We start from the raw sequence: 24,574 nt of genomic DNA on the forward strand, positions 1-24,574 counted from the left end.
AGTAGTTTGCATGTGACTTTGCCAGGACTTGCTCAGTTTTCAAGATGTGCTCTCATCCACTGCATATGGGCAGCATTTAGCCTCTTGAGCTGTTAAAGATAGTTTGCCAAAGTATATTTCATAGCTTGGTATTATTATAACACTTCTTCCTGCATGCTGGGTTTTCAGGCATGTCAAGGTTTTCTGAAATATGTTCCTTCAGTTTTGTTCGCGCTGGTTTGTGTCGTCTGAGATCCCTGCTTTCTCCACCACTATCAACAGAGAAAAGTGACTTCTCAGAGTTTGAAAAAAACCAACTGTTACACAAAAATGAGGATAAGATAAGATTGTGGTCATCTAGTCTGGAGGGTGTCCCTTCAAAGTCTAAGAATAGGCATAGGAGCATGCCATCACAACAGCCTGCCTTATAATTGCTCCCCTTGCCCCTCCTCTTCCCCATCCACTTAAAAGCAGAACTCAGGAAAGAAATAAGAAAGACAAAAAAGAAACCAACCCCAAAATGTACCCAGCCTGGGCAGCCCGAGACAGCTGAAGCAGAAGCGGGCAATTAAAAAAAGCTGCGTGCGCCCGGTGCTAGACATTCCTGCAGCTGCAGGCTCCTGGCGCGGGATCCGGGTGGGCTGGATCCCTGCCAGCCCCTGCCTCGGCAGGGACTCTGCTGGGGAGTTGCTGGCGGATGGGGGAGAGGCTGGGATTACTGCTCTTTCTCCGCAGGGCGATGAAACAGGCTTTCCAAGGTCCTGCCTCTGCTCAGAAAGGTCTCACTTTCTCTGTTTATGTGCCTTGGACAGGCTGCGCTGGAGGAAGAAAGGGCCTCAGAAATGTGTCTGAAAGGCAAATGGAGCACAGCTCCCCCCGGCCTGGAGCCCACCTCTGCTTTACACCCCGCCTGCACAGTCCCCGCTCTGTGTGCCTGCGGTGGAACGATTTCACAACAAATGTCTCTGTGTTTCCTTTTGAGTTGGTGGGGAAGGAGCAGGGGTCAGCGCCAACAGTCAGGCTTTTGAGACCCTGGGACCACTGAGCCTTGCATGTGTGCATAACTTTTAACCAAACCCTGTTAAATCTGTGTGGGTTTATTCTGCCAAAGGGATGATGTAAATCCAGGGAGGGGTTAACACATCTGTTACCAGCAGTTAAATATAAAGTGTGAGAGCAGGGCTGGGGCTTTGGTGGGGTGAATTGTGGGGATGCTCTTGCCTCTTTCCAAGGACAACAACCCTGTATCTGTGCTTTGGGATAAAGTAGCCTCGAAGCCACCCTGGGTACATACTTGGCCTTTCTTTGCACAGCATTGCTTTCCCATGCTGCTACCTCCAGTTGTCCTTCTTGTGCCTCTGCTGGGCATTGTCATGGGAAGAGGTGTCTGAGCCTTACACACCAGTGTTTTAGCTTAACACTGCCCAGGAAGGCAAGCTGGGCACCTTGTGCCCTTCCTAAGAACAGAAATGGCCGGAGTGAAGGCCTGTTCCTGACATTGTGAGAGAGTGATAGTCCTGCAGGGAGCTGTAGCACACTTAAACTGGGGTTGTTTTTCTGGATTTTTTCCCAGAACTCGTTTGTCTGAGTTTTTGGGCAGTGACTGAAAGGTTCAGGTATCCCAGGGCTAGGTAGGTATCTTATGCAAAAAGCACCTGAGGTGCTCTGGGTGGCTCTCGGTGAACTCTTGTCCCTTTCCCCAACATCCCCAGGGCTCTTCCCATCACAGGCAGTGTGCTCTTGTGCCACCATTGGCAGAGGCTGAACAAGGTGAATGACTGCATGACCTTTTTGCTGCCGGAGGTTATCTTGCCAAGGACAAAGCATGGGTGTATTGGCAGAGGAGGCTTGCCTGTGGTGTTCCTGCACCAGTTGTACAGGTGTGCTCTTGTTTTCAGGAAGAAAAGAGTTATTACTGTGGGAATTTGAGTGTTGAAAGGCAAGATAAGGAGCTGTGCACATTCCTCTTCTGCTCCCTAGCTGTGTCCTTGTGTCTCTTCTGCCTGTCTCATCACTGAAGGCTTTATCAAGTCTGTGTCGTAGGTCACCTAAGTCCTGGTAGGGACCCTTTCTTTAGTCCTCTTCAGGTGCTGGGGTTTTTTCCCTGAACAAAACACCAACTTCAGAGTACACCAGGAGAACACCTGAATATACATGCATGGGCATCCCTTAGCAGTGAGAGATTTCACACCCCTTGGCTGGGTCTGTAGCTGATTTTCTTATTGCTCTGGTTGCCCCTCTTGTACGTCTAGAGTAGTGGTGTTGTCTGATAATACAATACATTGCCTAGCAATGCAATGATGTGGTAGGAAAAGTCCTATCAAGCTTTTGTTCTCGCAGTTACAGCTCTCTGTGTATGGCCTCTATCTTACAAACAAAAAAGCCAGGAATACAAATTTCTACATATCAAAGATGTGTTTCTCAGAGTGTATCCCTATTTACTGCTTGAACTTTTAAACATGGATTTGCATCAGGGTCAAATGAATCATCTGTTTAAATAAAAAAGGCTAGAGCACTAAACCTTCAGAAGCATATCGTATTGTCGCTGCTTTTATTAACTATTTTCATTTTAGGTGGGGAAGAGGCAGTTTGAATTGCTATTAGCATGGTGATCTGCTTTAAATCTGTTTCCATATTCTGTCCTGACCTTTCCTCACGGGTTTAACAAATCCTATCAAAAGAGGAAAGTTTTAACTGCTGCTAATGCACCGGAGATTGAAGCATTGTAGGCAGGATGGGAGATTGATGATCTCTTCTACTCCTTCCCTGCCATCCCACTCACCTGGCAACTGATAAAATACCACATATGGTAGTTATGCTGAAAGCTGGATGGTCCATTTAAATTTCTATTATCTCCATCTGTTTGCAGGCTTCTCTGAGTGTGCCTCGCTGCCCCCCCTAACACTCAGACTGGAGGCTTGTGTAACTGGATCCTTTCATGGAACAAAACTACTAGGTCTTTCTGTAAAATGGTCTAGCGGGTTCCTTTTACAAAAAGATACCTTTTGAAGGAGATATTTTTTATTGCATTATTGGAAAAGAGGGACGGCTGTCCTTCCCTAAAGAAGAGCTATTTCTCTCTCTTGTCCTATGCCTGAATTCCCAGTGTGTAACTAGCAACTTGCAACTGTTGCAGGACAGGTACAGTGCAGCTTGTGGAAATCCCAGAAGTTCTCATTTGGCATTAGTGCCAATCGTGCTCATTTCGACTTGCTGAAGACCAGATCTTCCAAAACCATCTGGAACCACAACTTGTTGGGAGAACAGAGCAGTGATTTTAAATCCCTTGTTGTTTTTGCACACCCAGTGCTTTTCTGGGGAAGTTTGTGGACTCTGCAAACTTGAACTTACTTCATGTTTTTTAGTTTCCTTTGTTAGACTTTGCAGCTCTTGCAACCAGAAAAAAAATAATTAAAAATAGAGGAACAGAGGGGAGGGTGCTCAGCAATTCTGAAAACCTGATGGTTTTAGTTTTGGTGTGTCTGAGCCTTTGTATTGTTTCTACATAAGACATGGTTGCTTGAGCCTTGATTTATAAAGTGTTCTAGTTTGTAGAACTTTGCTGTAGTCTTTTGAGAAGAGAAGCTGCTGAAGGCCTGAAGTTGTGTCAGGCGAGGTTTAGGTTGGATGTTAGGAAAAGGTTTTTCACCTAGAGGGTGGTTGAGCACTGAACAGGCTGCCCAGGGCAGTGGTCAGAGAGTTCAGGAAGCATTTGGATGATACTCTCAGGCACATGGTGTGACTCTTGGGGGTGGTCCTGTGCAGGGCTAAGGGTTAGACTCGATGATCTTTGTGGGTCCCTTCTAACTCAGCAATTCTGTGATTCTGTGAAGGGTCTGGAGCACAAATCTTCTGAGGAGTGACTGAGGTTGTTGGGGCTGTTTAGCCTGGAGAAAAGGACAGTCAGGAGACTTTATCATCCTCTGCAAGTACCTGAAAGAAGGTTGTACTGAGGTGGCAGTCAATCTCTTCTCCCAGGTTACAAACAATAGGAAATGGCCTGAAGTTGCACCAGGGTAGGTTTAGATTGGATAAGAAGAAAAATTTCTTCATAGGAAGGGTTGTCAGGTATTAGAACAGTGTGCCCAGGGAAGTAGTTGAGATTCAATCTACACATATGCGTAAACATTATAAGTATGAAGCTGTCTTAGTCAGAAGGATGTCAGAGTGCTTTACACAGGAACCATTTGTTCTTGTATGTTAATTTAATGAATAAAAAGATACTCCACGCTAACCAGCTGAACATCAGGTACCACTTTCAGTTCATCAGGGCAACATCAGTTCAGCACTCGATCTTCTGACACACTGATGCATGTCCTGAGAACTTGGTTTGGTTTCATTCAATGATGCTGAATTTAAGTGGCATGAAGTCAGTACTGTCATCTGCAGCCAGCTCCAACGCCCACAAGAAGCAGCAGTTTCAGGATCACTTCTCCTCTTTCTTTTTTTCTCCTTCTTTTAGTTGAAGAACCTTCCTGATATCACACGTTTGTCAGTGTACCTTACGCAACAGTTTTGTGTGTAAAATCCGCTGCAAGTTTCGAATTCCTCAAGAGTTCCATAGCGTTTTGCTCTCCCTCCCTCCCAGTCCAGATGGTCTGTAGCAGATGCTCATCCGAAATCTTCCTCAGCCAACGGTGCCGTGGTAGAGAAATGATCTATATTTAACACACACAGACACACAAGCGTGCACACACACATATATATCTCTGTGTATATATAGTCCTGGCTGGCTCTGGCGTTGCTGATAAGCGGTACAAGATTATTTTTCTGGCTCCCTACCTGTGTTTTCCTAGAGCCAAACAGACCCATTTAGCTCCAGGAGGGTTTTCCCCCTGTCAGGTGCTCTCTGCTTGAGCTGTGAGATGCGGGGGGCTGCGCTGGGTTGGGGCTCAGCAGCGGGGGTCTCGCATGGCCGTGCGCCATAGATGGCATGTAGGCTGCATGGAGGAAATCATGACGCTGGAAATTTGAATGCACATTGTGATTTCTGAGCTTCTGAGGTTGTGCTTTACCTCTCTGTAGACCTCAAAGCCTGAAGTGCTGTACTCAGCATGGGTAAGGCTGCACCTCGATCCTGTCTTCAGTTGTAGGACCCTCACTACAGGAAAGACACTGAGGTACTGAAGCATGCCCAGAGAAGGGCAATGGAGCTGGTGAAGGGTCTGGAGCACAGATCCTATGTGGAGCAGCTGAGGAAACTGGGGTTGTTTAGCCTGAAGAAAAGGAGGCTCAGGAGAGACCTTCTTACTGTCTACAACTACCTGAAAGGAGGTCACAGCGTTGTGGGGGTGGGTCTTTTTTCCCAAGTGACAAGCAATAGGACAAGGGGAAACAGCCTCAAGTTGCCCCAGAGGACGTTTTTGCCTGGTTAACAGGGAAATTTTCTTCACCAACAGGATTGTCAAGCACTGGAACAGGCTGTCCAGGGAAGGAGTTGAGTCACCCTCCCTGGAGGTATTTAAAAGGTGTAGGTGCGGCACTTAAAGACAAGGTTTAGTGGCCGACTTGGCAGTGCTGGGTTGGACTTGATGAGCTTAAAGGTATTTTCCGACCTAAAAAATTCCAAGTGCTTATGTGGGTCCCGTCCCTCCCTCCTGACCTTGCACAGTGTCCAGTGCTGTGCCCTGCAGCAGGGGACTTCATCTGCATCCCAGCTGTCTTTGGCTTTTATATGATCCTGATAATTTTGGCATTGAATGTGACGCAGTCTTCCTGTGCTGCTACCCTTGAGATCCCTGGTGCCTGGAGAGTATCACTGCATTACTGCCCTTAGGCATGTGGAAGGAAGAGGCAGAGGGCAGGGTGCCTGGGCAGGGTGCCTTTGCGTCAGGGGACGAGAGGCCTGGGCCGGCTCAGGCGGTGTGGGACAGCACATGGCTTATTCAGCTCCTGCCCAGCCCCCTCTAACCACAAGACCATATTTCTTTCCTTAAAAGAAGGAAAGTGCGTTGATAAAGTCTGGAAAAAACACTTCTTCTCCCCTCTGCTTTTAAGCTGTGGGGTAATGGTTACACAAGCTGAGGGGCCCCTGGAGGCTGGGGGCCTCGCTGGCTGGGTGCTGGGACAGGCACTCCTGGGCAGGTCCCATGTCCTTCCCACGCACACCCCCAGGCTGGGCCTCCCCTCCCTTCTCTGCCTGTTCCAGGCACCCAGCTGCCTCTGAATAGCTGGAGTAGATCTTGGCTGCGGCTCGCAGGGGTCTGAGTTAGCGTTGGCCGTTGGCCGGGATAGCGGGAATGAGCGATTACGTGTGCCTTTGCTTATGCAATGTCTGATACTTCCCTCCGCCGTCTCCATCCCCAGGATGCTGGCAGGCTCTTTCGTCAGTCTCGGGAGAGTCGTCTTCCATGCTGCTGCACAGCACACTCACTCGCTCAATATACCCAATTAATTAAATTTCAGTGCTGCAAGTGAAAGCGTCTTTGTTTGTGCATTAGCATTTGAGGGATGCGGACTGGGAAGATGCTGCACAGGGCCAGAGGCGTTGGCTAGAGCATCCTTCTGCTTCAGTGCCAGAAACTCACGTTGCCTAGTGGGATTAATCTTGTAATTAATCTTTAAATCTGGATGAAATTCCTCCTTTCCTTAAATATTCCCTCTCCTTCTTTTCTGTCAGCTGTTTGCTTTTAATGTTTCTCTTTATAAAACTAAAAAAAACCAAAAAACAAAAAAAGGCTTTTTTCAAGTGTAAAGTAAGAGCGTAAGTCACCTTGTTCTGTCTGTGTGCTTGAATGGGGTTGTTTGTGCTCCTTCTTGTGTTTAGAGCAAGAATCATGTTACTTGCCTCTGATTGCTGTGGGCAGCCTTCTGCTGCTGCAAACTTGGCACTTGAGAAGGATGATAGGCTGTGGAGGAGATGCACAAACACGTGCAGCTTTGTTAACTAAGAGACTTAAAAGAGACTTGGAAATGAGCAACTGCTAAATGACTTCTTTTGAAGTCGATCCCTCCACATGGAAGCTCCCTTTTAATTTCCCCAGGTGCCCCATCATTCCTCTCGCTTGGGGAATCTCCCATCACCACTGAAATGGTCCATCTATTGGATGAGGAAATTAAATGTGGACTCTGAAAATGATCACACCACTCTGTGCTTGTGAGTCATTTAAGTTTGTCACAGGCATTTGCTTGTGCTTTGGCAGGACTGCAGCTGCCCCTCGGATCCCGAGGAACAAATCGGTTTCAAAAGGATTTGAATTTGATTTATTCCCTGAATAGTTTGCGTGCAAGGGTGTTGCTGGGTGTTTGTGTTTTCAGTCTCTTCGATAGGGAAACCCTGAAGTCCAATGCAGGCTTGTCAAATCTTTCCTCTGAGACCCTCTCCCAGCTCTCTGTTGAAGTGTGGCTCTTGGAGTGATGGCAAGTGGCAGGATGGTGCTGGGATGTCCGCAGCCCTCACAAACCCTCTGGAACGGGGAGGAAAGCTGACTCACTCGTGCAGCAGAGCTGGAGAACCCAACCTTAAAAATAAACAAGAGAGAAGGCTTTCAGTGGGCTAGTGCTGTGGGATGTGCCGGCCACTTGAAGTTAATTTTGCACCGTATTTGGAGCGTGCTTGTGAGTGGGTGGGTTGTGTGTAACACAAACAAACCTTTGGTCTTAAACCTGGGTTCTTGAACTGTGTTGCCCCAGCTGCCTTCCTGATAAGGGTATCAAGTTATCTGGAATACAGGAATGCAGAGCCGCATCAGCAGGTTTCCCGGCTCGGGGTTTGTATCAGTTTCTCCAGAACATGCTGCCACTCCAGTAAACAACCTTGTTTTGCTGCAAGAAGCCCAAAGGAAACAATTACGATGAATTATTTTAACCTTATGTAAATTGAGGGCTATAAAACTTCCCGAGATTGTTTCCTGTTTGAATTCCTGCATATCTTTGTAGGGCAGCCTCTAGTCTTTGATTAAGAATGGCTGGGGTCAAAGAATTCACATGAATTTATGCTGTTTCTTCATGATTGTTCTTCGTTTTCTTAATATTGTGACCCTTTATAACCACGATGAATAGATCTGGCTTCAACTTGTAGAGCCGTTCTCTTAAGTCTTATTCCCTGTTTCAGTACTTAAAGAATGTCTGTGTTCTGCATTAGTTTCCTCTTTGATAAACTGAATGCATTGTTTTTTTCTCTTTCTTACTTGCTTTTATTTTGAGGCGGGATTTTCATCTCTCTGCACACTTATTTTCGTGATTCTTTGAACTTTCTCCAGTTGTTCAACATCTTTTTTTTGAAATTTGGTGATACAGAATCGGAACCTGGCTTTGGGCAGTTGCAACCACATTCACCACGAGCATGGAGTAATTTGTGCTCCACACTCCTCTGTCTTCTGAAGTCCTCAAACCCATGTGCTCTGGGTTTTGCAGGGAACACAAGATTTGTGCAACACTTTGTGTGATTGGCTGTAGTGCAAAGCTGTAGCTGGGGGTTGAGCTTTTACAGGATGACTTTTAAATATGAGGCCTCATTTAAGAAGCAAGTACAAACAACAAAAAAAATCCTAAATACATAAAAAAGGCAAAATTTCTGCAGTGCCTCCCTCCTGTTCTTTGGGTGTGTGAGCTCAGCACTGGCCCTACAGAACGGGATGGCCATGCAGGGGTCCCCAGTGCTTGGCTGCTTCTGGAACTGTGTGAAACCTCGGTGCTGGCTGAGGGGCTCAGCCTGGAGTGCAGCAAGGAGGCTCCCAAGCTTGGAGCCTGAGCACGTGTCTGCAGTAATTCCTCCCCAGGGCCCAGTCCTTGTGCAACCTGTCCTTCTGGTACTCCTTCAGCCACTTCTCTCCCAGAGTCCTGGGGTCTCTCCTGGTTGTCAGTCACCCAAGTGTGACTTGGAGCCTTTTGTTTTGCAGCATAAGATATTTTTTTTTTTTTTTTTACCTTCAGCTTTATTTAAGATATGTCACACATTTATGGCTGCTTACCATGTACTCTGTGTTTTGGTTTTGTGACCTGACTTTTTTATTACTTGCTTCCCCTGCTGATACTGCATTATCTGGAACCTTTAGTGGTGGTAACTGTTCCTCTCAGGTCATTAGAGTCTGGGGCCATGAACTGATCCCTTCTGGGAACCCACTGAAAACGTGGCAGAATCAGCTCATTCATGTTTCACATATTGATGTTTCTTATGTCTTTTTCACAGTGAATGTGGCTTGTTGACTTCATCTCACTCCAGCCTCATTTTGTATAGCACCAAGTCAATGGCCTCACAATATGAGGGGAATTAAGCTTGTAATATTGTTACAGAAAGAGATAAAATTAGGCTAGATTATCAGTTATTGTGGAATTATAAGCATAAATTAGATTTCTCTCCCTTTTGTTCCTGGACTACTACTCTCTTCTCCATCTCGTCCCTTCATCAGAAATGAACAATAGAGAGGTTAACTTTGTTGCTTTGTTTACACTTAAATATTTTGATATTATTTTTTACAGTCCATCAGTATTGTCTCATACTGAAAATAGTTTCAAGAGCTCTTAGAAGCTCTGTTTAGCCTTTTCAGATGGAAATTTTCTAGGTCTACTAATTAAAATGGCCAGCTTTGAGTAGCTGTTTATGTATTCTCTTCCGTTATTGTTGGGATAAAAGTAATTTCATTACCATCCTGTGGGATGGCTGTATCATCTGTTCTTATATAAAAAGCAGTAATTCAGAACCACCCCCTCCCAGGAATATTCAATTAAACATTTTGATCTTCCTTCTTCTCCCCCCAGTAACTGCAGCCAAGCAATGACCTGATCTATAATTAACATTCACTTGGATCCTGACAAACTCAGAAGCAATATTTTCCCCTCTGAATTGTATATTCTATTAACTCTTTCTTGTTTTTGAGAGTCTGATTTATGTTAATTCTCAGTAATTTTTCCTTTCTTCCAGTAGCCCCAAGGTGTAATACTTATGTTTCCATGGCAAGCAGGGTTGTTTCTCCCCTGTGGCTTTCTTTTCACCTGCCATGGTGACATGGCAGTATGGTTGGTGGTTTGTTTTTGTTTTTTGGTTTAGACATGTGCTGAAATGTTCATAGATGATTTACAATCAACATTAATGCTTTATTGGTTAAAGACTCTCTTTAGGACTGCGCAGACTGGGCTGGAGGAGATGTTTGTTGCAGGAGAAGGGTAGGGCTGTGCTGCCCCAGAACGCGCTGGCACCGCGCCCGCAGCAGCGTGCCTTTGTCTCGCTGACTGGGGACACAGTGCCAGCCCCCTTCTGAGTCTCCTTTCCTTCTTCAACCTGCCTTTCAGGTGGGGAAGGAAAAAAAAGACAGTAAATCCATAGCAGTCACAAGAGCGACCACTTTAAGATGGGCAGTTTTGAATGGCAAGGCACGAAAAGTCAGTGACACTTGGCAAAAACATGCAGCTGGGGATGGAGGAAGTCCTTGCACAATCTTAATATGCTGCCTATCTGTTGTAGGTTTATTTTATCGCTTTCCAGGCACTGTGACTTTGCCTCCTCCTGCTGCTTTCCCTCTGCATCCTTGCTTTTCTGGCTCTGCTTCTCCAGGGTCTGCAGGGCCTGCAGTTTTGGCTTCATTCCTGATTCTGCTCAACTTCTTTACCTCTTGCAAGGGGATGAGTAGCTTGGCCTCTCTTTTACCTGCCTGGGAGCAAAGGTCTGGAAATGGAAGGTACAGAGGGGAGGTACAGATGAAGGAGAGGGGTGCTTTGAGTGGAGGAGGGTTAACCAAAAAAACTGAAATGTCAGTTCATAGGCAGATGAAGACAACACTGGTTTGAAAGTCTCTCCTGTGTTACCAGGACTCACGAGGGGAAAGAGCCAGCTAAATAAGCTATTCCACTAGTCACTGTATCTCTGGAAAGAAAGAGATTGGGAATCAGTGCACAAGTTAGTTTTTGTTTAAGACCTGGTCTTAGGATACAGATGTTTCCATCTACTGCTATTTTGGGTCCTGAACCTTAGTCTGGTACCACTCCTTTTTATTTATTTATTTTTTTTAAAGTTGACTGAACTAATGTTTTCTGGCACTGTGACATAGGAATACCAACTCTCAAGTATGGAGCATCTTAAAATAATTTGTCTAGACAAATGCTACGCCTGCTTTTGAGTATATTTTTGATCTTGTTCATATCCTGTCTCCTTGTTTCCTTTCTACAGCTTTCAGAAGAGCTTCAAAACAAACTGGTCTGCCTTTGACACCAGTAAAAGCCCAGTGACCCACCCCCACTCTTGTGATGATGTAAAATGAAACACATCTTTCCTCAGATGGAGGTTACCAGAGAACCAGTGCTGATGGAAGTACTGGTCCATACAGAATGAGGTGCCAAAACCATTTCTGTGGGTTCCCTTGTGAATTTCTGCAGACTTAAGGCTGTACAAGTGCAACGTGGGTGTCTTGAAGTATCCATCTCATGGTACAGAGGACCACTGGGGATGGCTTCAAAATGCAAGGCTTTTTGCTGTGGGATGGGTTTGGTAGGGCTGGCTCATCCAAAGCAGCTCAAGTGTCGTGGCTTCAAAAGCCGTGTTCTTTTTCAGGTACAAAGTAGGGATGTCCTTCCCAGTGTTGTCATCGTTAAGTACTGTTGCTGTGCTCTTCTTTTGCTTCCTGGGGCAGCAGCAGGTTTGACATGAAACATGTTGCAAAGTTGCAAACTGGGAACGTTTTGACAGTCGGGGATGGGAAGTCTTTGATTGTACCTGCTATTGACAAAAGTACCAGCTCTCTGTGCATCCACGGCTTAGTGCAAGGGTATGGGAAAGATGAGAGGTATGTCAGATCAAAACCCAGGATTTTTCTACTGAAAACAAGGCATATGACTTGTTTACTGGAAGATGTTCTTTAATATAGTTGTTCATTTCCCTGTCTGTCTGGATCACACACTGAAACAGGATTTGACACCTAACCGACTTACTTAGTGCACGGTACTTAATGTGCAACACTCAGCGACAGCAGCACTGAACACAAAGTCCTGCCAGTGTTGTTCCTCCTTCTGCCCTGATAGTAGATATCTGTGTGATAGAGGGGGCAGCAGTTGGTGCTGGGCAGGGTCTAAACCCCGTGGCAGCTGTGGTCATTGTTAGCCAAATGCTGCTGATCCTTGAGCTCTGAATCAGTCAAGGGAGTTTATCTCTAGGGCAGGGTGATATGACCTGTAGGTTTCTTCACATTTGTTTTGCAAAACCACTCCACTTATTTTCTCCTTCCATTGTGCTCAAGCACCTTTTTTTTGAGTTCAAGAACAGGGTTATGTGTGTGGTGTATTTTTTCTTTTTAAAACTTTACATGCATCTGCAGTTTCAACCCTTATGTCTATGAGCTTTGGGCAGGTTTTATAAAAGCTTATTCATATTTTCCATAATCAACTCAGGGTGTCTGCATTTAGGCACTTGTCAAGATAGTCTGTCTCTTCAGAACTTAAGAGTGCTGAAATAAACATTTAGGAGCTGAAATTTGTGTCCTTTCTTTTCGAGCCTCAGCTTCCATGCTTCTATTCTTAGAAACAACCAACCAACCCAATAAAACTCTCCTCCCAGGACTATGAATCTGAAAAACAAAACCTACTAACTCTTTTGTGAAATAAAATACCCAATCTCTCTTGAAGCTGCCAATACTGATCATAAAGCCTTACTTATTTTATAATAAGCAGCTTTAATTAAAGAGCAGAATTTTGATGGGTGGTGTGTGGGTCTGCAGCTGGTGTTAGGAAAAAGAAAGAACGATGGCTCCTGCAAGCTGGAATTCTGCCCTTTAAACTTTGAAGTTCCCCACGGATAGAACATTGTTGAAGAAGAAAAAAAGGATTTTTATTTTTAAATGTCAAGTGTCCTGTCAGTCACGACTGGCAAACCAGAGTGTGCAGCATGCACTGCTGATGGAGCAGAAGTTGTTTCCTACCTACACCACTCAGACTAATAAAAGATCCTCCATTGAAAAATTCTAATTTGGTCCTTAGAGAGGAGGCTTTAAACATGAAATAACTGAGCTGGAAACCATCTGTTTTCTGCAGGAGGCCCCCTGCACTAATGGGAACCTAGATGTGAAATTATGATTTTTTCTGAGGTCTCCTAATGGCATCCTGTCACAGTGTGCCCACTAGGATGGTTATATTTCTAGGAGGTTGTGCCTGTGAACAGTGTTGGAGCTTCAAGTGTTGCTTAACATGTGGGAGCTGTGATGAGACCTTTCAGAGTGAGCAGATGAGCAGGTTACAGCATCCCTGTTTTAAGTAACCACTCCTGAATTGTGTGGTGCTAGTCATCCTTGGGGAGAAGGCCTTGTCTCCATGTAGGACAGCTGGACAGTGTCTGTGACTTCTGACTCCTCTCCCTGGTTATCCTCTCCTCCTTCCTGTTATAACTGTGAAATCATCTGGGAGTTGGACTTGATGATCTTTATGGGTCCCATCCAACTTGAGATATTCTGTGATCTCTAAAATGCATGCAAGACTAGTGGATTCTGCTTAAAATACAGGAATTGTGCTGGCTGTGCCCTTTACAAAGGGCTTATCTGTACCCGTCAACAAGGGATGATGTTACGTGAGGGCTGAGATGAATTTTCTTTGCTTTGTCCCCTCCCATCTCCATAGTGAGGGAAGGTGATAAATGAAACCAAGTGCAGTGTGCCCAAACGTTGTAAAACGCTGCTCTAATGTTCAGATGCATCTGAAGAAAGAACTGGAGTAACTGTTTTCTTTCAAAAGTGGCCTTAAATTAAGCCAGCTGTGCAAGAACCAAGTATGTTGTCCCTGCTGCTGAGCTCCTGGGGCAGGAAACAAGACCATAAATGGCCACTGTTGAATTGTAAAATTTGTGCACAAAGGTTTCAGCTTGCCTGAAAGCTTTCTTTCACTGTTTACTTTTCGGCTAAACAATGTGTAGTTACACAGAAGACACTAGTTTGATGTAAAACTTGAGGTAAATGCAAGTTCCTTCCGTAGAGCCTTTAGGTGTACCTGGGGTGTAACCCAGAAAACTAATATTATCTCTCAACAAATATTTATGATTGGCATTCCATACCTGAGGCATAACTGGGGGAAAAAACCCCACAAAAAACCAACAAAAAACCTAAACACACCTTTTTTCTTTGCAGTGTAATTTTTAATACATAACTGGTCTCTTTAAGTAATCTTGTGTGGGTGCCAAAAGTCATTGGAGACCCCAGTGACTAAGCTTTGGAAACTGAGCTATCCTCCCTGTCTAGCTGTGAGCCACGCTAGCTGGAAGGGACACTGAGAGGCTTGTCCCTGCCCTTGGTGGTTTGGAGGCTCATGAAATGCAAACTGGTCAGTCAGGCCCGTCTTGCAGCCTCTGCAATGGCTGGTGGTAAAGATCCTGCTGCTCACCGGGTGGAGAGGAGGGCGTGGGGAGAAGTGGTGGAGAGGTTTGGGTTTCTGTGGCTCTGCCTGAGAGCTGACTTAGGGGACAGATGAGGTGCATACCGGTGAGCTTGGTGTTAAGAGGCAAAAAAACATAAGGGATGGGGAGTGGAGGGAGAAGAGTTGAGACAAAGGAATTGCTACATCAGACCTGCGAGCGTAATCCAGATGCTTACTTGCAACAGAATTAATAATGTACTTTGAGGTCTCAGTCAGGACCCAGATGGGGGGAGCCTTACTGAAGGGCTTCCAGCTCACTGACTCACTGCTCTGGTGCTCTGGCCCCAGTGACTCACTGCTCTCTGGCTTTGGCTTTTTGGGGGAGAGGGTGGGAAATAGCAAAACATGCACCCAGCCTATTGAAAAGTTTGTCTAGATCCAAGAACTATGCACTGGGGGAAGGGCAGGGGAATGTGAGAAGGATTTTCCTATTTTGCATGACTCCCAAGAGGCTTGGGCTAGGAATGAGCAATAGCAATGTGTGCTTGCAGACGATGGACTTACACTGAACTTAAGGGTTATTTCTCACCCTTGCCTCAACTGCACAAGGGCTTCTTTCCTTTTTCTTTTTTTTCCCCCCTATCAGTTATTATATAATTTAATTTGGGTTTTAACCATATTTTTAAATCCAAAGTTTTTATTTTGGGGGGGAGGCAAGGGTTGAAAGAATATTTTGGAACACAGAAAGGCAAGGGAGTAAGCATGGTTCTTGTAAAGTCCCCCTGATTAGTTAAAAATAAATACATTTCTTCTTTGTGGGTTATGGGGTGGAAATATTTGAGTGTTTGCAATGGAAGTGTGTGCATGCATGTGTACATAATGGGGTGGATTATAAGATTTGCTCAGCATGAACTTCAGCATTTCCAACTGTGTAACCTGAGCAAGTTGGGAAGATGTACAGATTTAATTACCATATAAATCTATTTGCTCTGAATTTCCTGGCATTTGTCTTGCTGATGACACAATCTGTATGTTATTCACTTAATGGATTTTTTTTTTTTAATCTGTCCACTTTTTTTTTTTTAATGTTTAAAATGAGTAAATGCTGGTGTGAGACTCTGAACAATTGTATCTGCTGTTATGGTGGATCTCTCTGCTGTTTTCAAATACCAGTTTTGTGTTACTCTTCATATCCTCCCACAAATGAGGTAATTTCAGTATAGTTACTGACTAGACAGTAAAGGAATTTACAGTAGAGTAAAATATTGAGTAACTGTTTCTCTGCATCTTGGTTTTGATTTTTATCCTGTAGATAAATGCCTACAAATCTGAGGTTCCCTCTGTTTTTCCTTGGCCATAAGCCAGGATAGGGTAAATTGCTTTGCTGTGTTATCATTGTGTTTTAGGCATGACTTGGGGGACAGTTTACAGTCCTTGGTCTCTCTGTTTCCTGCTCTGGCTGCATGGATGCATTTTTTTTCCTACCATCGGAAAGCTTTTCCAGCTGTTTTGGTCCTTTATCAGTCTGAGAGGGGGGATCTCTGTGTCCTGTTTAAAAACAAGCAATCAGATGTGTATGCTGTCTCACGCTCAGTACTGTGGTCTGTCCAAGGGGTCTCTCAGCAATCAGATTGCAGCTGTTTCAAGTGTGGTTGCATTATTTTTTTCAAATCTTCTCTGCCAAATATATTTGGGTCTCCCCCTCACTGAAATGAGTACCTACCATAGGCAAGTACCCAGCTACATCAGACTGTTAGAGGGTGCAGCCTTCTGTTTTTCCATGCTCTCCCTGTGAGAATGTTGATGACTGATTCTTTAGGGTTGGTCTTGTATTTCTTTCAGCCCCCATCTTTGGAATCAGTCTCATGGAAAAATCCTGTTTTGCTGCCAGGCTCTCCTTCGTTTCTCAACCTTGTAAGAGCAACCCAGCAGGGGCTTGAATCTGTGCCTTGAAACAGTGATGTATCAACACGCCCCATGCCAGAAGAGGAGCTCTTCTGTTCTTTGCAGGGCACACGTGTGTGAATTGCAGAGTTGAGGCTACAGGAGCTCCATCATCGATAGCTCTTCTCAAAGGTGACAGAGATGGGTACCATGTGATACAAGCTGTGGCTGAATTTGGAGGAGAGGAGGTGGTGGCTGCTAACACAAAGAATTTCTAGAAAGGGACAAAGTTGAGAGAAGTGATTTGCCTGTAAATCTGCAGAATTTGTTTGACACTCAGCAATTTAACTGATGCCCAAGTGTCAGCCAGCACTGAGAACAGTTGTCTTGGTTGTTGGAAGCTGGTGCACACTGACACCTCCAGTCCATCACTGGTGAACTTGCAACACGAAATTCAATAGCACCACCAGCAACATGTCTGGGAAGAAAACACTTGCCTTGAGAAAGCTTTTTAGCTTCTGTCTTGGGGTTTAACTTTGGGGTTGGGCATGCAGAGCATCACGGACTTCTCTGCTTCACTGTCATCTCTGGTAGGCTTGTGTGTGCAATCCTTAATAAGAGGCATCTCTAGGTGTAGTTCTTCTTTAGCTCAACAGGGCAGGTCTCTGATCCAAGCCCTCAGATGTTGCCTGTACAAACACAGGCAGAGCTGATAGTGAGGTGTGTGATGCCTTTCACAGCTCTTGCCATGCAGCTGAGTCTAGAGCTCGACTCCTGAAGGCTGACCAGTGTGTGTGCCACCTTTAACAACTGGTGCCTTGCCTGGATGCCCCAGAGCTTGAGACCTTTTGTTAGCAGGTATGGCTCCTACTCAGAAACTTCTTGGCTACCATATAAGCAGCTGCCAGATGTCCATCTCCTTGAAGAGGAGATGGTACAGTTCTGGAGCTGTTTGATGCTTTCTGATACATTGTGTTTTATCTCCTATCACCTTTGTTTATGTAAACAACAAAAGAGCTATTGAAGAAATTATTCCCTTTTCTCCCTGTTATCTTAACATGAGAGGAGACTGGAGGTGAAAGAAAGGGGGAGATTCATGCCTGTGGTGTATGTTTGCTTCCCCCACAGATGGATGCTTGTTTGTGGTGTCCCCTTTTCCCCCTCTTTTCCTCTTCTCTGGGAGCACTGCCTTGTAAGTTACATGGGCTCTTGATTCCTTTGATACAGAAGCAAAGGTGCAATCCTTTTTCCCCCACCCCCCATGATTGCTGCTGAAGCCTGACAAGAGAGAAATACCGGGCTGTTTTGTACCTACAGGTGAATGGTAGGCTTCGTTTTTATCCCGTGCGTGCCTGTTGTGTAGGAGGGATGCTCCTACCTGACAGTCCCTCTTGTGGAGGGGAGATTGATCCCTCCAGGATGGAGAGACGTCAGGGTGAGCCAGGAGGGAGCCATTAACTCCCAGGAGGGTAGTATCTTGAATTACTGGGTGGTTATAACCCTGGTGTGTTGCATGGCCACCTTGCCCTGGTCTGCAGGGAGAGAGGGGATTGTTTTACAGTGTGCCAGGATGGCAGCTCCCCTCTGGGGTGGCACTACTGGCAAGGGTGGATTGTGCTGCTACAGTCAGTGTGGAGGACTTGCAGCTAACACAGTGCACTTTCCAGGCTCAGCAAAGCCTGTCACTTGCTTAATAATTTAAATATAATTATGAACTGTCATTTGGGGCTCTTGACTTTTCTTCATTACTTTTTAGTGAGTTCTTGGAAAGTCAGTTGTCTGAAGATGATGATTTCATTTCTAGTCATGATAATATCTTCAGACAACTGGGGCTAGTGCTGCTCTCCTCTGACTTCAGGTCACCTGGTGGAGAAGCCAGCACTGCCATGCACTGAGCAAAACCTGAGTCTGTTACTCTTCAGAGGTCTTCATTTGATCAGACAAGAAAGAAAAAAATCAACCCTTGTCCCTTAGGCAGTTGGAGAAAAGGGGCTTTGTCTGGCAGGAACGGGCAGATGGAGAGCTGCAGCCCTCAGCCCGGCTTGTCCGCAGCCAACTACTACTTTTGAAGAGCTATCCAAAATCCGCTGTGCACCCGGATGTAAGAGCTTTCCTCTGTTTGCTCACTGCGAGGTGATGACTGTAGGTGCTTTGTGTTTCCCTAAAGCACCCGGGTTATAGGCATGAACAAATGTCCAGCCAGATGGGTGGTGGAACTCCCTGGAGCTGCGACTGTCTGTCGGTAAACCCAAGGGCTGCTGTTTTGTTTGTCTTTTCAGGGTTCTGGGGGAAGGGAAAGATAAGGTTACATCTGTCCTAAATCCCTGACTTTTTACAGAGCTTAAAATCCCAGCTGAACACATCTCTTTGCTATGTGGAGAAAATAGTTTGATAATTCAAACAGGCTCCTTGTACCAACTCCTTGTCTGCAATTAGTGCTGGGGCTGCCAGCGGGGTGTGAGGATAGCAGGAAACTGGCAACGGAGCTGCCTACAGAGGTATTAACAACAAAAAAAAGAAAAGAAATAAAAAAGGCAGATTCTCAATGCAAGTGCTCTTTTCTCTGTTTGTTTGTTTTGTTTGGGTTTTTTCTTTTTTAAAGGTGAACTCTCTGGGTGAAAGATGCCAAGCTGAAAGCAACAGACAAAGAGTTTCTTTCTTTTGCAAGCAAATATACATTTATATTCTAAGTGTTAAAGGTCTCAGTTTCCTCCCTAAATTGACCTTTCCTGTTCCTGAGTGCAGGGGTGGTTGCTGCCGTATCAAAATTGAGGGTTATTCCGAGGCTTTCCAGCGATGGCAGTGGCTGATGACCACTAAAGTGCATATGGAAGCGGAGAGGAGGAGGAGGAGGAGGAGGGTTGGCAATTGGAGAATGTACTTCAAAAAGACAGAAGGAGCAGCTTAGGTGTAGGTGGAAGTTTTGAGGAGCTGGAGGTCTAACTGCGCCTGGATTGTTTCTGCTTTAGCTGTTGCTCAGACGCCTTTTCTTTTTAAATTCTCTACGCAAATGGAGCCACTTCCAATGAGACAGTTGTTTTATTAGGAAAAAAAAAGTGACCTAGCTTTAAGCACTCACTGTAGTAGAGAACTGTATAACATATGAAAGATTCCTGTAAATCAAGTGATGGTGTGTTTTGTAATCACTGAGTGAGAAGTCCGGATCCCTAAAATTGTGTGTTCGCTGAGTTCAGCAGCTGTGCAGTCTGACCTGTGGCAATTGTTTTAGGTTTCTCTGTTGACCAGTATTCAAAATTTTATCACAGACCATTACAAATAAGTTTCAGAATTATAATGAAACTAAAAAATCATTTCAGAAACTGACCATTTGTTTGCTATCAGACGATTCTGTTGTAAATGCAAATTCTTTTCTTCCTCACAGCTTGCTGCTTTACAGCTGCTCATGAAAAGGAGAAAGCACAAATATTGATGAACATATTGAACATCCTTTCCCACCCCAAGGTCCTCTTTCTCTCTGAAGTTGAATATTTGTTTTCCCCTTTGCTTTTCCTGAAGTGGTTTTAGGAAAAATCCCCATTCAGAAAAGAAAAAAGAAATTAAATCTGATGGACCTAACTTCAATCAAATGGAAGAAGTATAATAACATCTGATAAGACTTCTTTCCATATCAAAACAGTAATAAACAGAAGGCTAATAAAAATGTTTATTTGTGAATTTGCCAGAAATAGCTGAATAGCTTGTGGTCATGTTGTCCTTTCAGTTGAGTCTGTTAAAGTATAACATCTAAGTAGTGTCAGACTAAGTCAACACATAGGCATGATATTTTAGTCATATTTTAGCATCTGCTACTCATCAGCTGGAATAATACATACAAGAATTAGAAGGAAATATTCCAGCTTTAGGAAAGTATGTAAACAAATATAATTGACTCTTGCCATTAGCCAGAATGGAAAGAAATGTGTAGACTGTGGGGGAAGATGTTGTCCCTAAGAAAGGCACTGGTTTTTTTAATAGGCTCATCCTGGGCTTCTTTCATGGTTGGGAAGCATTTCTGCCCCTTGTTGAACACCACAGTGTTCAACTGGTCTGGTGCATCCTTTTTCTTTTCTCTTTGCATAGTGGGGAATTGTAGTATTGTACTTTTATCCTTGTTGGAAAGCACCTGGTTGTGAAGTCCTAGTGAGTCCTTGGATATCAAAATTAAAGTAAACAAGGCTTTCTGGGGTCATTGTGACCCTCTTGTGGAGTCCTCTGAGAGTTTGTTTATTAGTGTTATCATTTACAGTAGGCAAATATGAGGCTACAAATCTGTTTTGCCATTTATAAAGGCTTTTCTTGAGCTAGCTTGCTATTCCAGCATAGCAACTGTGGTCCTCTGTTTATTGCCTTATGTTCAGTAAATATTTTCTTTTCTTCAGTGTCAGTCAGAATTGACTGAAGACTTATTGATTTTGAAAAAAAGGCACAGTTAGCATTTGTAAGCATCTTGGCAGAGGTGCTCGAACTTCCAGGGAACTCTGTGAGAGCTGGCTGTGCTCAGGGTTTTCCAGCATCAGGCTTCAAGGCCACAGGTGCTGCTAGAGCTGTGAAATGTGAGTGCACGAGGGTGTGAGCACACAGCTTCCCTCGCGGGTTTATACAATATTGACTTGTTCAAGTCTTAATTTAGCCTACAGGAAGCCAAATCTTGAATTTCAGTGTTTGTTTCTGCAGGAGAGAGAGCAAGATGAAGAGCCAAGATCAATACTGCTTGCAAAAACAGAGCAAATCAAACAAACTTAGACTTTTATTGCATCATGCCCCAGTCGACAAAGATTCCTATATAAGATGGAAGATAATGCCTGATTGTTCAGAAAATCTCATTACAATTCATTGTACAACTATTTTTGTACAAAAATAGAATTCTTTGTGTGAATGAGATGAGCAGGAATGATTTGTTGCAGTGCAGTTTCTTTGTCCGTCAAAGATGTAATTTTCTGACATTGAAAACAAAACCAAGAAGAGACAGAGAATTTTCAGCTATTGATGGGAACTGCACTGGAGTCTCAAGGAATTAGATGGCAACATTTTTTAGTTTTTAGTCATTTTGGATAAGAAACAAACACAAAGTTTTCCTACTGCGTATAGATATAGCATGTGCTGCTGGTGTAATGAATTCAGTGTAATAGATAAAGTGGTAATTAGTTCTGGCTGTCAGGAGCTTTAGCTCTGGGGCCTAGAAGCTTGGTACGGGCTCTAGTCCTAGGTGCAAGGCAGCTTCTAAAATAGATGCATACATCATTCAGAAAATCCAATTTTTAGCAAATGTTGTAATTGCTTGGCTGCGAATGTGCAGGGCCCTTTTTCCTGGAGCACACGGAATGTTCTGCACAGCTAAAATAGTCACACATGGTGTCAGAGTATGTGTCTGAATATGTTTCATTTTTGTTCTCTGCTTCAGTGAACGTTAACCCTCTATATTCTGTTCCACACACAAAATGTTCTGATGATAAATCCAGCAGGATCTATCACTCCTACCTGGGGTAAATGTACTTTCCCGTTTTTGGTGGTGCACTGTATGTGTAGTAGGGGGAGGATGCCACTTTGGGACATGGAGTACCATGCTTCTGTTTTCCATTTCTGTTGCACATTAATGACAGGCTCTTCTGTTATCATGTGTGCCTCTGAGAGGACTTTTGTTCTAGCAGTAGCTCTTCAGCTTGAAGTAGTGATTGGAGGAGCTGGTTGTTAGACAGGGCTGGTAGATCCTGCTGCTGACTGGCACAGATGCCCCCTGCAGATATAAGATTGTTCTGATCAATCCTCTCCTGTTGTTGGCACGACAGATAGGCAAGGAGATAAACTTTTTCCTTTCTTTTTGTCTCCACAGCACTTCACAGAGTTCCTGGATGAGTTTTCACCTGATGTCCTAGGCCAGCTCTTGAATGATCCCTTCTTGTCTGAGAAGAATGAAATAATGGAGGTGGAACTGTCTCCAGCGTCCCCAGCGCCCCTCATCCAGGCAGAACACAGCTATTCCCTGTGTGGGGACTCTCGACCCCAGTCTCCCTTGACCCACATCTCGACCGATGACAACTTTAATGAAGGTAGAACACACTGAGCCCATGTTTATTTGTTGTGATGATGCAGTAATGAAATGTTCCTGGTGGGGTGATGGTGCACTAAGGGTGCGTGTGAATGATTTTTACAGAGGTTACTAACTTTGCAGTGCAATCATTTTGAGTCAGAAGTTCATCAAAAGAAGTGGTAGAAGGGCCAGAAATACACTTACTTCCATGTATCTGAACCTGTGATTGTTGAAGATGAATGGAGAATGATGAACCAAATGAAGATCACCATGAAGTTTTGGTATTGTAGAACAGGACATGCAAGGAAAGGGTGAGATGGGTTTTGTTTGTTCTTCTGGAGGAAGAGGAAAGGGAAGATCTTATTGCTGTCCATGACTATCTTGTGAAAGAGTGCAGTCAAGACAAAGCTAGGCTCCTCTGAGACACAGTGATAGCATAAGAGACAGGGGCTGCAAGAAAGGAAATTCCAGTTGGGTATTAGAAAAAGCATTTTCACCGTGGGATTGGGTCAGACGTTTGATCAGTTATCCAGAGATGCTGTGAAGTCTTCATCTGTGGAGATACTAAAAACTAAGCTAGACAAGGCCCTGAGCAACCAGATCCAACTTGGCCCATATGCTGAATGAGGAGTGAGACAAGGTGGTCTCCAGAGATCCCTTTCAGGTTTATGAAAAACAAACAAACCAACCTTTTAAACTGCACTTATTTTTCAGTAGTGAGTGTCTGGAGCTTTCTGTTATCCCAAAGTGAGAATCAGTTCATCTTATTTATGTTTCTAAATACATGTGTGGTAATGTGACTTCAGATGCTACCCCAGTCCTAGAACTGGTCTTGCTGAAGTTCCAGAGTTTTTTTCCTTTACAAAAAAAAAAAAAAAGGCAAAGAAAAAGAAATAATGCCCATCAGGAAATAACTGGTGCTCTTGTAAAGACCTAACTTCAGTTTTATAGATTTTGTGGCTGTGGGAAATGGCGATGCATAGAAAATTATGAAAACCCACAGCAGTTTTAGCAGTTGTCTGTAATACAGCAGTTATAAGCATCTGGAGGGGAAAAAGGGGAAATGCAAGAATGGTGGGAGGAAGAGATGCAACTGCTTGTTTTAGTGTGAAGTGGTTTGTCGGAGGAGCAAGACCACAAATATCTGGTAACTATAAGGAATAATCGCCATGTCAGACTTCCAGTCCTAATAATTGTTTTATGTCTTCACCATTAACTTTACTGTAGAAAGCAGTGGAGCATTAAGCTGCATCACAATAAAAGAGAGAGAGATAAGTGCTTGTGGCTAAGCATTAACAAGCTAAACTGCTTGTGAAGATCCACCAGACGTGTCTTCAAAGGCTGATGGTTTTGTAGCCCAAAGTGCTCTCTTAAAACAAGACAGAAACTGTTAGAGATTTCACAAGATGTCAGCAAATAAACCCTGTGAGGAGGCTTTTCAGTGTGAGGTGGGGTTTTTGGAAATGATCTGGAAACATCATCTGCAGAAAGTCTTCTGGTTTTGTATTTCCTAGCTGTTTTATGTGAATATTTTTAAATTAACTCATACAGGAGATATTAATTGTGGCAGGAAAGACAAGCACAAGGAACATCGGAAACCAAGCTCCTCTGGAAGTTAATAGAGAGAAGTTTCAAACTAGGCTAAAAGTGAGGAGAGTTTCCTTTGGGGAGAAATCCTGAAGAAATTCATACTGCTGAGACCACTGGGTAGTTAATAGAGCTCTAGTCAAATGATGTTTTAAAAAGCCAAGAAACATTAACAAGTGGGGTTTAAAAATAGGAAATGAATGGAAAACATTTCATCTTCTGTTCACTCTGCGGAGTGTTTCATAAGAGAGGAGGAGGAGGAGGAGGAGTTGTTCTTGATGTTTGGGATTTTATTTAATCTTAACCCTGGAATCATGTTCATGGCCTTTTCGTACCTTCTGACTTCAAACCAATGAAACTTGGAGAAATACTTGAGAAAATTGTAGTATTAGAATGAACCTGGCTGTCTGATAGATATTCAAAGGCATGACACTGCTGATTTTTCAGTTCTTGAATCTGTGGGAGCAGGGAAGGGGGGTTTTGTGGATGGCAATACTGCAAGGTTTGACACTGGATATTGAAAGCATCTCTGTTGTTAGATGGGCAAGGTATGCAGTGCTCCTGACAGCTCTAATGAATGCCAGTCCCCTGGGTGGAGTAAGGGGACAGATACTGGGAGCACAATGTCCTTTGAGGGGACCAAGAGGAACAGGGTGTGGAGGGGGACGTTCATATGCTCCAGGATCATCTCCTGCTGCTGGGGAACTGGGAGAGGTTTTGTGGAGTGGCTGGGGTTGAGAAATGAGGTTGGCTGAGTGACTTATTTATAGAATGTCCCAAAAAATTTTCGGTCTCCAAATAATCACCCCACCGGGCAGATTAGTGAGCTAT

At 44.3% G+C, this 24,574-nt stretch overlaps 1 protein-coding gene across 3 annotated transcripts in view; it reads left to right on the forward strand.

Moving 5' to 3' along the window:
• Nucleotides 1–24,574, forward strand: part of CREB3L2 (cAMP responsive element binding protein 3 like 2) — an 83,234-nt gene that overhangs the window by 20,588 nt on the left and 38,072 nt on the right. For all 3 annotated transcript variants that reach the window (XM_050324513.1, XM_050324512.1, XM_050324514.1), the window contains exon 2: nucleotides 21,959–22,175. In XM_050324513.1, the coding sequence (XP_050180470.1) occupies nucleotides 21,959–22,175 (217 nt within the window). The remainder of the gene's footprint in view (nucleotides 1–21,958; nucleotides 22,176–24,574) is intronic.

Source organism: Myiozetetes cayanensis, unplaced genomic scaffold (assembly GCF_022539395.1).
Source record: "Myiozetetes cayanensis isolate MyiCay16 unplaced genomic scaffold, myiCay2020 scf3, whole genome shotgun sequence".
NCBI classification, from domain to species: domain Eukaryota; kingdom Metazoa; phylum Chordata; class Aves; order Passeriformes; family Tyrannidae; genus Myiozetetes; species Myiozetetes cayanensis.